This window comes from Castor canadensis, chromosome 3, assembly GCF_047511655.1.
Source record: "Castor canadensis chromosome 3, mCasCan1.hap1v2, whole genome shotgun sequence".
In the NCBI taxonomy this organism is placed as follows: domain Eukaryota; kingdom Metazoa; phylum Chordata; class Mammalia; order Rodentia; family Castoridae; genus Castor; species Castor canadensis.
In genome coordinates this window covers 33,341,072-33,354,094 of record NC_133388.1, presented here as the reverse complement: position 1 = coordinate 33,354,094, position 13,023 = coordinate 33,341,072, and the positions used below count along the sequence as shown (strand labels likewise).

General features: G+C 42.1%; 1 protein-coding gene across 3 annotated transcripts; it reads left to right on the top strand.

Moving 5' to 3' along the window:
- The first annotated feature begins 302 nt into the window (after window positions 1–302).
- Window positions 303–12,527, top strand: LOC109691364 (acyl-coenzyme A thioesterase 1). 3 transcript variants are annotated; one of them, XM_074067590.1, is made up of 4 exons: window positions 1,165–1,780; window positions 7,015–7,217; window positions 9,300–9,490; window positions 9,603–12,527. In XM_074067590.1, the coding sequence occupies exons 1-4, from the start codon at window positions 1,180–1,182 to the stop codon at window positions 9,898–9,900; spliced, it is 1,293 nt and encodes a 430-aa protein (XP_073923691.1). In that variant the 5' UTR covers window positions 1,165–1,179; the 3' UTR covers window positions 9,901–12,527. The 3 variants fall into 3 exon arrangements, with proteins under 3 accessions (XP_073923690.1, XP_073923691.1, XP_020026899.2); XM_074067589.1 differs by lacking the exons at window positions 9,300–9,490; window positions 9,603–12,527 and adding an exon at window positions 3,206–3,281 and having other exon boundaries at window positions 303–1,780; window positions 7,015–7,153; XM_020171310.2 differs by having other exon boundaries at window positions 9,300–12,527.
- The last annotated feature ends 496 nt before the right edge of the window (window positions 12,528–13,023 follow it).

The following is a 13,023-nucleotide window of genomic DNA, read 5'->3' as shown; positions in this document are numbered from 1 at the left end:
TAAAACACTAGTGTCCCTATGCTTTCAGTAAACCTAGGCCACCTTGAATAATAAACAGGACACATATTTGGGGTAACAGTCCCCCCCAAAAACACCTATTGCTTTGAAACTTAAAAAGATTAGTGGTTGCTAGGTGATTTGACCAGGTATCCAGTTAGGAATTTTATAAATACTGAGAGAATCAACATTTGTGTCTTTGCCACTCACATCTCCTCTGGGTAAAGTGCAGGAGATGTTTCTCCCTCCCTTTCCTATGTCTCCATATTTATCTATTGTACTAAAATAAATTCTTGTTAAATTTTGACCTTGTAAGACACTCCTTTTGTGAGACCCCTTAAAATACTTTTCCTCCTGGCTCTGAAGTCCCTGTGATTAGCATGGAAAATGGGAAGCTGAGGGATTCCCTTTGTCCTTCCTGTCTCTCTGTCTACAGGGCCACCCTCCTCCCATGAATACAAAGAACTACCTATGGCAGTTGATTTTTTGAAGATTATGACACTTGGCCTGTGCAGCACCTGCTTCTTCCATAGAGCTCCTTGGGAAAGAACTTCCCAATTGTTAACAGAAAGTCGGCACTGGTGTCCTACCTTGGTCCAGCGACAGAATTCAGGCAAGATGGGAGAATGTAGTGAAAAATGGTAGCAAATCATATTAGGAGATGAGTACACTTTCAGTAGAGTGTCAGCAGTGGGAGCTGGATATTTCTTGAGGAATTTGTCAGTCACGGGTCCATCTGATCCCTAGGATGCAGCCTATGGGCCAGCGTCTGTCTTCCTAAAGTAAAGAGATTCCCTGTGTGAAATTTCTGGTCCCAGGTCCATCTGATGCCTAGCGTGAGGGCTGCTTACTCTTGAGTAAAGAAAGGATTAAGCTTTAGGTGAGTGTTGGATTTGAAAGCATCCTGTGATGCTTGGTGGGCTACTTTGAACAGGGACTGTTAAAAATCGGAGAGTTTAATTACAATGTTTTTCTCTCAGAGACCTTGAAGAAGCCTCCATTTTAGGTTATCTTTCACTCGTGGCTAACTGCTACCTAACACAGCCTCTGCAAAATCCAATTCGTGGGACTGTGGCCGTCTCAATCTTTCAGTTTACACTGCTTTGTACTTCTGACCCTCGCCAGGTGGATTCCCGGCTTGGCCTTTGCTCTTAGGGGATATTCTTCCTTTCAATCGGGGAAATGTTGCATTTCCACAAAGAAGTCTCACAGCGGCTTGGAGGGCGTCCAAATGGCCAACCAATGGGAGTGATGCCAGTGGTCCCGCCCGAGCCTGCTACCCGGGAGGCAGAGCGAGACCCCAGGCTTGTCCAGGTCCACATCCAGATGGCCGCCACGCTGACTGTGGAGCCCGCGGGCCGCTGCTGCTGGGACGAGCCCGTGCGCATCGCCGTGCGCGGCCTGGCCCCCGAGCAGCCCGTCACGCTGCGCGCGTCCCTGCGCGACGAGAAGGGCGCGCGCTTCCGGGCCCACGCGCGCTACCGCGCAGACGCCGCCGGCCACCTCGACCTGGCGCGCGCGCCCGCGCTGGGCGGCAGCTTCGCGGGGCTCGAGCCCATGGGGCTCCTCTGGGCCCTGGAGCCCGACAGGCCGTTCTGGCGCCTGGTCAAGCGGGACGTGCAGACGCCCTTCGTCGTGGAGCTGGAGGTGCTGGACGGCCACGAGCCCGACGGCGGGCGGCTGCTGGCCCGGGCGGAGCACGAGCGCCACTTCATGTCGCCAGGGGTGCGGCGGGTGCCGGTGCGCGCGGGCCGGGTGCGGGCCACGCTCTTCCTGCCGCCAGGTGAGCCACCTGCGGGCCTCGCTGGCCTCTTTTGCCTTTAGGGAAGAGGTAGCTCCGGACATTCCAGAGGTCAGTGCCAAGAAGACAGAATGAAAGGAAGGTTACCAGGAGAGGTGGCGCTGCTGCTCCAAAACTACTGCTCGGTGAAAAGACTTCATAGGGAAAAGGAAAAGACGCTTGTCATAATTAATAATAATAAACTCTACAGGACATTTCAACTTTTCAGTATTCATTTAGAAGTTTTTCAGTTTTGAGACTTTTGCGGTGGTACACGACTGTAGTCCTAGCTAACCATGAGCCTGAGGCAAAATCGCTTGAGGTCTTGAGTTGAAGACCAGCCTGGGCAACAGAGACCTCTTGTCAAAAAGAAACAACCCAGAGGACTGGGGCTTGGTTCAAGTCGTAGGGTGATTAAGAAGGAGGCGGCCCAGATTCTTTCCTCCTTGGTCCCTGCTTCTGAGCATACATTCCTAGGGAACAGGTATATCCCAACTGCAGCGTGTGCCACACATCAGAGACTCCTTATGGATGGGCCAGCTGCTGGAAGATCTTGGAGCCACTTATCTTCTTAAGAGTGTTATTTGAATCTTTCTTGAAGTGCAGAACAAATTGATGATAATAGAAAAAGTTAGAGATAGGTGTAACTGTTGACAATATCAGGTAGACTGAAAGGTAAGTTGTGTACAAAGGAAAGAAGGAACAGAGTACAAAAACACTAGAAGAAGGCCTTTCTTGGATTTCTTCCTCCTTTAAAGAGGACTTTGTATATATGGCTTAGATGTGGCACTGTAAATAAATAACTAAAGCTGTACAATTTCTCCAGTGCTGAGCATTAAAGTCCGTGACCCAGTCACCATGCTTTCCTAACCTGTGCCTCATTTCTCACTGTGCAATCCATGTGATATTATGCTATTTATTTTGAGAAAGCACTAAAATGCAATAAAGTAATAAGCTGTCTTGCTTTCTATTTTTTAAAAAAGGGAGGGGGCCTGAGTGGCATCATTACTTTGTGGTTGTGAACTTGTCTCCAACCTCCAGTTTTATTATGAAAGTTAAATAAATCGTACTTGTGACACCTTTGAATGAATACACATAAACATGTATTCATCCATGCAGCGAACACTAGAGGTTTTAGACCTCATGGATACAAGTGAGGAAGAAAGACCATGTCTACAGGAGCTTAGAATACAGTTAGGCACAGGGGAGGGCTAGGGAGAAGGAATCTTAAAATTCAAATTGTTAATAAGGAAATTAACAACAAATTACTGCTGAAGAATAGTGGAAATGAAAGTGAATGGAACTAGGTAGAGCCTCACTGAGCAAAGACTGTACTGTTACCTGGTACTACTTCTACTAGTAGACACCTACTAGGTTTTCGTTGTTTAGGAAATTATTCTAACCATCATATGTGTTTTTTCTATTCAGGGTCTCACTTCTTAGACCAAGCTGGCCTCAAACTTATGAACCTCCTGCCTCTGTCTTCCAAGTGCTGAGATTAGAGGTTTGTAGCACGGTACCTGGCTAAAAGGTTTCATTTATTTTTTCAGTGCTAGGGATTGAACTCAGGCTCTTGAGCATGCTAAGCAAGTACACTACCACTGAGCTATATTCACCTTAACAGTGACCAGTGTTCAGGTCACCCCATACTTATGTGAGTGCAGTGCTCACTGCTGTTAAAAGCACCGGAGACTCAATAGCAAACATGGTTTTGGACTTGTCTGAGTGCTTCTTATTAACGACCTCGTGCTCAGCAGTTTACATGTGGTGTCTCAATTGAGCTTCCCGAAGTCTCTGTGGCACTAGGGGTGAACTTCATTTTATTGCTAAGGAAACTAAATTTTATAAATGCTTAAAAATCTTTTCTACATTTAAACATTTTAAAAATTTTATTTTCACATACTTTTAAAAAAATAATCAGTCTACCTGATATTATCAACAGTTACACCTGTCTCTAACTTTTTCTATTACCATCATTTTGTTCTGCACTTCAATATAGATTCAAATAACACCCTTAAGAAGGGCCTCATGCTTCCTAGGCAGGTCTTTGTGTGAACAGTTTTACTTTCTCTTGGGTGATACCTAGGAGTGGGATTGCTTTATCATATGGTAAATTTGTGCTTGTGTTTGTAAGGAACTGCCAACTGTTTTCTACATGCTGCACATTTTGCATTACTGCCAGCTTTGTATGATGGTTCAGGGACCCATGCATCCTCACTGACAGTTTGGAGGCAGTGGAGACAGTATTTCTTTTTTTTCATTTTTCTTTTATTATTCATATGTGCATACAAGGCTTGGTTCATTTCTCCCCCCTGCCCCCACCCCCTCCCTTACCACCCACTCCACCTCCTCCCTCTCCCCCTCCTCAATACCCAGCAGAAACTATTTTGCCCTTATCTCTAATTTTGTTGTAGAGAGAGTATAAGCAATAATAGGAAGGAACAAGGGTTTTTGCTGGTTGAGATAAGGATAGCTATACAGGGCATTGACTCACATTGATTTCCTGTGCTTGGGTGTTACCTTCTAGGTTAATTCTTTTTGATCTAACCTTTTCTGTAGTACCTATTCCCCTTTTCCTATTGGCCTCAGTTGCTTTAAGGTATCTGCTTTAGTTTCTCTGCGTTAAGGGCAACAAATGCTAGCTAGTTTTTTAGGTGTCTTACCTATCCTCACCCCTTCCTTGTGTGCTCTCGCTTTTATCATGTGCTCATAGTCCAATCCCCTTGTTGTGTTTGCCCTTGATCTAATGTCCACATATGAGGGAGAACATACGATTTTTGGTCTTTTGGGCCAGGCTAACCTCACTCAGAATGATGTTCTCCAATTCCATCCATTTACCAGCAAATGATAACATTTCGTTCTTCTTCATGACTGCATAAAATTCCATTGTGTATAGATACCACATTTTCTTAATCCATTCGTCAGTGCTGGGGCATCTTGGCTGTTTCCATAACCTGGCTATTGTGAATAGTGCCGCAATAAACATGGATGTGCAGGTGCTTCTGGAGTAACAGTCTTTTGGGTATATCCCCAAGAGTGGTATTGCTGGATCAAAGGTAGATCGATGTCCAGCTTTTTAAGTAGCCTCCAGATTTTTTTCCAGAGTGGTTGTACTAGTCTACATTCCCACCAACAGTGTAAGAGGGTTCCTTTTTCCCCGCATCCTCGCCAACACCTGTTGTTGGTGGTGTTGCTGATGATGGCTATTCTAACAGGGGTGAGGTGGAATCTTAGTGTGGTTTTAATTTGCATTTCCTTTATTGCTAGAGATGGTGAGCATTTTTTCATGTGTTTTCTGGCCATTTGAATTTCTTCTTTTGAGAAAGTTCTGTTTAGTTCACATGCCCATTTCTTTATTGGTTCATTAGTTTTGGGAGAATTTAGTTTTTTAAGTTCTCTGTATATTCTGGTTATCAGTCCTTTGTCTGATGTATAGTTGGCAAATATTTTCTCCCACTCTGTGGGTGTTCTCTTCAGTTTAGAGACCATTTCTTTTGATGAACAGAAGCTTTTTAGTTTTATGAAAACTAAAAAGTTTTCTCTTAGTTGCTGTGCTGCTGGGGTTTCATTGAGAAAGTTCTTACCTATACCTACTAACTCAAGAGTATTTCCTACTCTTTCTTGTATCAACTTAAGAGTTTGGGGTCTTATATTAAGATCCTTGATCCATTTTGAGTTAATCTTGGTATAGGGTGATATACATGGATCTAGTTTCAGTTTTTTGCAGACTGCTAACCAGTTTTCCCAGCAGTTTTTGTTGAAGAGGCTGCTATTTCTCCATCGTATATTTTTAGCTCCTTTGTCAAAGATAAGTTGCTTATAGTTGTGTGGCTTCATATCTGGGTCCTCTATTTTGTTCCACTGGTCTTCATGTCTGTTTTTGTGCCAGTACCATGCTGTTTTTATTGTTATTGCTTTGTAATATAGTTTGAAGTCAGGTATTGTGATACCTCTTGCATTGTTCTTTTGACTGAGTATTGCCTTGGCTATTCGTGGCCTCTTGTGTTTCCATATAAATTTAATAGTAGATTTTTCAATCTCTTTAATGAATGTCATTGGAATTTTGATGGGAATTGCATTAAACATGTAGATTACTTTTGGGAGTATCGACATTTTTACTATGTTGATTCTACCAATCCATGAGCATGGGAGATCTCTCCACTTTCTATAGTCTTCCTCAATCTCTTTCTTCAGAAGTGTATAGTTTTCCTTGTAGAGGTCTTTCACATCTTTTGTTAGGTTTACACCTAGGTATTTGATTTTTTTTGAGGCTATTGTAAATGGAATTGTTTTCATACATTCTTTTTCCGTTTGCTCATTGTTAGTGTATAGAAATGCTAATGATTTTTCTATGTTGATTTTATATCCTGCTACCTTGCTATAGCTATTGATGATGTCTAGAAGCTTCTGAGTAGAGTTTTTTGGGTCTTGAAGGTATAGGATCATGTCGTCTGCAAATAGGGATATTTTGACAGTTTCTTTACCTATTTGTATTCCTTTTATTCCTTCTTCTTGCCTAATTGCTCTGGCTAGGAATTCCAGTACTATGTTGAATAGGAGTGGAGATAGTGGGCATCCTTGTCTGGTTCCTGATTTTGGAGGGAATGGTTTTAGTTTTTCTCCGTTAAGTATAATGCTGGCTGTAGGTTTGTCATATATAGCTTTTATAATGTTGAGGAACTTTCCTTCTATTCCTAGTTTTCTTAGAGCTTTTATCATGAAATGATGTTGGATCTTATCAAAGGCTTTTTCTGCATCTATTGAGATGATCAAGTTATTTTTGTCTTTGCTTCTGTTAATGTGGTTTATTACGTTTATTGATTTTCATATGTTGAACCACCCCTGCATCCCTGGGATGAAGCCTACTTGGTCATGGTGAATAATCTTTTTGATGTGTTGCTGAATTCGGTTTGCCATTATTTTGTTGAGGATTTTTCATCAATGTTCATTAAGGAAGACAGTATTTTTTAATGTTATAGTTTCATTTGTAAAGTATATTTGATGTCAAAAGTAATCAATACTCTTTATGAAAATCTGTAGGGCTTTGACACTGTGGGTAGAGAGAGAATATAGATTTAGCTCAGGCCACTCTCTGGTTATTTGAAGACCCTGAGGTCTTTCAGCATTTTTGATTGTCACTAGAAAACTTAATTAGGCAAAAAAAAAATGGCTCTGGATGCCACTGCAGAGAGTTTCAAGAATTGTTAGTTTTGTGTTTTGTGTTCTTTCTTCCCAAGAACCTGGACCCTTTCCTGGGATTGTGGACCTTTTCGGAGTTGGAGGGGGCCTCATGGAGTATCGAGCAAGTCTGCTAGCGGGGAAGGGTTTTGCTGTGATGGCTCTTGCTTATTATAACCATGAAGACCTCCCCAAGACCTTTGAGGCCATGCACATTGAGTACTTTGAAGAAGCGGTGAACTTCCTGCTCGATCATCCTGAGGTTAGAGTTTCTCTAACTTCTCTGGGCTACTTATCTGCTCTCCTCCTCATGCACGCTCTTGGTTTCACAAAATTATCTCATTTGTGATGACAGCCCTTGTCTACCATTGCTTTTTATAGTCACTTCTCATAGACATTTCTATGCCATTCTATATTTGTGAAATATTTCCTGTTAGTAAAGATGTTGTTAGTTGGTATTCTGGTATTTTGAGTTCCAGTATGTTACAGTATTTCCAAATGAGCCCAAACATATTTAAGAGCTCTGGGTTTGACAATGGAAGTATAGAAAAAGAAGACCAGTCTCTGGAAGGTGTCTGTTAACATTCTTGTGTTTAACAACCCTCTGTCCCTTGTGACACCAGTAAGAACACAGGTTATACTTAAAGGAGAACTTGGCAGCCAACACCTGGGCATGGGGAATGTTTTGCAGTTTCTAGATCATTGTATCACAGAATGAAGCAGCATTCCTTGCCTTTGGTCTTGCTTTTAGATGGGATCTCACTACACTGCCCTGGCTGGTCTTGAACTTCTAATCTTAAGTAATACACCACCTGAGCCTCTTCAGCACTATAGTACCATACCTAGGTCCCCTTAAATATTTTATGATTCAGTCAGGGCTCAATGTTGATAGAAGCATCAGAGCTCTTAGAAAAGGTTGTAGGGTATAGTGGAGCCAGCATAAGATGTGGATAGAGAAAAGATAAATTTGGAATTTGATTTTGCCAGCTTCTAACTCTATGACCTTGCCACCTCTGTTTCTTTCTTTAAAAAGCTGAGGTGATTAAAATATCATTTAATACCTAGGACTTCAGTGCGGAGTAATGGTTGAAACTAGTCAAGGATGGTATTGCAGAAATGGAGAGAAAAAAAGATTGCCATGATAGGTCCATTAAAGGACCATTTGTTTACAATATAGAGGACAAAGGGGTCCAGGACAAGGGCAGTCATTGTGGGACAGTGCAAACCCACACTAATTGGAAGCCACTGAGTACGGCATGGAAGGGAAAGAGCACCTGCAGTGAACAGGAGTAGCATCAGGGTGGGAACTAGTGGGGCTAGGGTCACAAGATTGTCAGTAAATGGAAGAGTCAAGAACAGGAAGTCCCTGAGGGGAATGAGCAGATAGAGGGAATGTTATAATGAAGGAGAGGAAGCTGGAAGTAACTACAGAAGGTCAGTCCTTGACAAAGAGAGTGCATGGTAACCCAAGCACAGGTAGAGGGAGGCCTTGGAGAAGATCAGGAGAGAAATCTGAGAGCTTGAGTTCATGTGGCAGTAGGTAGAAGTTCCCACCTGATCGCTTCTGTTTTCTCACTGGAGCATGAAGAGCTGAAAATGAATGGGAGTGGGGGGACCAAAATGGCTAGAGGTGGAAATGTGAGGTGGTGCTCGGGATAAGTGCAAAGCACATTTTCAGTGACACGTGGCATCGTGGAGGTAAGATGTGAAGTGAAGGTAAGATGAGTTGGCACCCCTCTGTGTGCAGGCCTGGAGAAGTGAATAGGTGGACTTAACCAGGAGAAGCCCTTTTCCAGGGCAGTATGACCAAAAGAAGGCGGGTAATAAGAGAGATGAGAGTGTTCCCAAGGGAGGGATTTCACGGATGAAGCATGAAATCTAAGCTGGAGGAAGTGGGAAGTGAGAATATGAAGGATGTTGATAGTGAGGAAGTGAAGAAGGGGTAGCCTCATGTTTGAAAGAGGTGGAAATGGTGTAACTAGAAGGGCTAAACTAAAAGGGTTAAAGATGATGAGAGGCCAATGCTTGAAGCTGAGATTCTTCAGTGATGATGGCTCGTTTAGATTTTAACAATGGAAATGGCTGGCTCAGATGAAACAGAGAAACAGATTCCAGGAGTTATGGAGGGCTAGGAACTCCATGTGATAGATCATCAAGTGGTTGTTGAAATCTCCATAAAAGGACAAATTGTGGAAAAGAAGAAAGGGAGGAAGGGTATAGGTTGTAACTAAAGAACAGCTCGAGCTCAGATCTAGGCTCAGGCCCACCTGACTTCCAGGGTGGCACTACTCACTCTGCTACACTGATGGTGAACTCCTTCCTCATTGGTCTGTTCCTTTTTCAGGTAAAGGGTCCAGGAATTGGGCTGCTTGGAATTTCCAAAGGGGGTGAACTCGGCCTTGCTATAACTTCTTTCCTGAAGGGTGTCACGGCTGCTGTCATAATCAATGGCTCTGTGGCTGCTGTTGGGGGCACCATACACTACAAGGATGAGTCTGTGCCCCCTGTGAGCATACTCAGAAATCGAGTCAAGATGACCAATGATGGCCTCATGGATGTTGTGGATGCCCTGCAAAGTCCCTTGGTAGAAAAGAAGAGTTTCATTCCTGTGGAAAGGTCTGACACCACCTTCCTGTTCCTTGTAGGACAGGATGACCACAACTGGAAGAGTGAGTTCTATGCTGATGAGGTCTCTAGGCGCTTACAGGCCCATGGGAAGGAAAAGCCCCAGGTCATCTGTTACCCCGAGACTGGGCACTATATTGAACCCCCTTACTTCCCCTTGTGCAGGGCTGGCGTGCACCTCTTGGTGGGCAGTAATATCTTGTTTGGAGGAGAGCCCAAGCCTCATGCCATGGCCCAGGTGGATGTGTGGAAGCAGCTCCAGACTTTCTTCCACAAACACTTGGGTGGTGAGGATTTGGGGGAGCCTTCTGAAAATTTAGCCCATTAACTAACGATATAGAATTTGAGACTCAACAATTTCTGGGAACTTCAGTTTAGTTTAGTTCATCTGTATGTATTATTATCCTTAAAGTTTTTAATTCATTTTTCTCTAAACAATTACTACTTAAAATGTTTTTCATAAAAACATTTTCAGGAGTAATTTGGAAGCCATAGGAATAAATACTTTTTGAAAATCAAAACTGGGAACATCATAGATGAAGATATTTTTGGGCTGGTGTAGTGGCTCAATGGTAGAGCTCCTGCCTAGCAAGCGCAAGGCTCTGCATTCAAACCCCAGTACAACCCTCAACAAAATAAAAAAACTTTTCATCTTTCTTAGACTACTGTCACTATCATCATTGCCTTCCACAAAGTACTCTGTTCATGATTTTTGACATGCATTCCTTCATATATTTTGAATAAAAAAGTCTTGTTGCACAAATACAATTTTTAAAAGAATATTAATTTTACAAAACAAATAATGTTAGGAAAAAACACCTTTTACCTGACACAACCCTATGCCATGTCAGCACATGGGACTGACAAACATTTTAGTACAAGAAGGAAAAGAGCAGTTGGGCACTGGTGATTTATGCCTGTAATCCTGACTGTTCAGGAGGCAGAGATTAGGAGGATCTGGATTTGCCAGCCCAGGAGAATAGTTTGCGAGACCCTATCTCAAAAAATGCATCACAAAAAAGAGCTGATGGAGTGGTTTGAAGTGTAGGGCCTGAATTCAAACCTCAGTTCCAGAAAAAAAAAAAAAAAGAAAACAGCAGCAGGGGAAAGAAACAGTGCTTCCAGGACCCCTGTGTTGTGCCAAACACTAATCCTCACAACCATCCTGTAGGCAAGCACATGAATGTGTGCAAGCACAGGTCTTGTCCACAGCATCTGAGGGCCAAATTCATCTGCCAGAGTCCAGTTTACTATAAAAGTCCATTAGCCACAGAGAGATAGAGTACCAAATCCATCTGAAGCTTCTCTCCCTACCAATGAAAGTTTGTATGTTGCTGTATTGGGCATATGACCCATCAGTTTTGTTTTACATAATGAACTGGCAAAAATAAATACATAAAAGTGGAGATCTATTTTCCAGAGAAAAGTAGTAGACAAAAATATATTCAAGAAACCCATTAACTATTAGGCTATATATTTATATCAGTATACCATTTTGTTCCCATTCCTTTTGTCACATGTATTTTTTTCTGAAAATATTTTAAACAATCTACACAAAGAAGCAGTTTCTTTTAAGATGTAACAATGGGCTTTGGGTTGCTCATTAATATGTAAAATGTCAAGAAACATTTGCAATCTTAGGAAAACAAACAGGAGGATGAACAAGATGTGAATAAAGCAACTAGGTCCTTCTTTCGTTTCACATGAATTAAGATTTCATCATTTGTGTTTCCAATTCCCTTGGGTTTTATCATGGACTTTTCTAAATCGTTACATTACTGAGCATCCTGCCTCAGATTTTTATCGCCCCTAAATAAATGCCTTTTGGATAAAAGGTCTCTAAGGCGTCTAACTCACGGCCTGTGGTCTCTGGCTGTGAAAAATTTAGATTGAAGTTTTGAACTTCACAGCTTTTAGGAAAGTGAGTCAAATAAACCTCTTTGCTTCTAAAAAAGAAAAAAAAATTGAGGGCTAAAACTCAAAAAGACAAAGTAAGTACAAGATTTGTTTTCTACATGAAGATAAAGTGATGCTTATAGTTTTCGGTTTCTGTAAACATCAGTGGACTCAAGAGCATGCTAGTGGGTGGGTGGCTTGCTTTGTTTGCCTTAGTGCGTGTGCTTTCTGAATGTCTTCTGGAGCATCTAGGCAGGACTCCAGACTGCTCCACCCAATACTGTCCAAGATAATTTTGCTTTTCATCACACTGAAGTATTAAGCATCTTCGAGATTTTGGAGCAGGACAGAGCACCTCAAAACAGAAATAAAAGGATGTTTGGGTATGGATGACCATGTCCTCTGAAGAACAGGCCCTGCAAGCAAAGAAGAAAGGACTCCCTCTTTTTATTCCCCCATCACCAACTGTTTTTGAAGATAGTAAAGAGTGATTTTTTTTAGCAAAGCAAAAAGTAGACCTCAAGGCATGAGGCAGGCAGTTGAGGAAGAGTCAGGTGCCTGAATGGAAATAGCACACCTCAATAAGTGATATGGACAGCTCAGGTGAGGATTAACTGGGGTTGTGGTTTTTATCCAACTGGGTGCCATTACCAAGTGGCACAAAACTGAGGCCGTCCTCTTATGGTCCCTCCCCAAATGGTTTGAGAATTGCTCAGTGGCTGTGTAGCATTCAGAAGACATGTGGCATATTTGATCCTCTTTGCCCTTCCCAGTTTAACCTTGATATGGGGAGTGGGTTCCATAAGGAGGATATAGGACCATTTATTGGCCCAGGTGTGGAACACCCAGGGTTTGAGAGTGAAATCTGGTTAGCTTGGGTATTTCCTCAGTCCTGCTCATGTCTACTCAGTGCTTATGCTAACAATATGTAGTATCCTCGATAGGATTCCAGAACAAATAAAGGACATTAGGAAAAAATGAAGTACAGAATTTAGTGAATAATAAAAAAAGAAAAAGAAAAAACCCCATAGAATTTAGTTAATAATAATAATACATAGTATTGTGATAAGGGCGGAACAGGTTCTGCCTAGAAGCGAGGGGACATGGGGGAGAGGGAAGGGGTGGGGGATTGGGGTGGGGAATGGCCCAAACAATGTATGCACATGTGAATAAATGAATAAAAAATTTTTAAAAATACATAGTATTGCATTATTAGTGTGACAGATGTACCGTAACCATGTAAGATGCTAGCTGACACTAGGGGAATTTGGTGTGGGCTACACAAAATTCTGTAGTGTCTGCACCTTTTCTGTAAATTCAAAACTATTTTAAAATATAAGCTTTAAAAAAAATTTAAAAAAAATAAGATATAAGCTTTATTTTAATGAAAAAAAAAGTGCAACTAAAGTACTGGTGTACTTTGTTTTCGACCAGGTTTCTTTTGGAAGTACTAGGGTTCAAACTCAGGACCTCACTCTTGTCAGGCAGGCACGCTACAGCCACAGACCAACCCTGCCAATTTTTTTTTTTGTGTATATGAATGTGTG

What these genes read in the sequence shown, in the direction of transcription:
- LOC109691364 (XM_020171310.2), top strand. Translation starts at nt 1,180, where the DNA reads ATGTTGCATTTCCACAAAGAAGTCTCACAGCGGCTTGGAGGGCGTCCA. An exon ending in CACGCTCTTCCTGCCGCCAG is followed by an intron (nt 1,781 to 7,014) that starts GTGAGCCACCTG and finishes TTTCTTCCCAAG; the next exon opens with AACCTGGACCCTTTCCTGGG. An exon ending in TCCTGCTCGATCATCCTGAG is followed by an intron (nt 7,218 to 9,299) that starts GTTAGAGTTTCT and finishes TTCCTTTTTCAG; the next exon opens with GTAAAGGGTCCAGGAATTGG.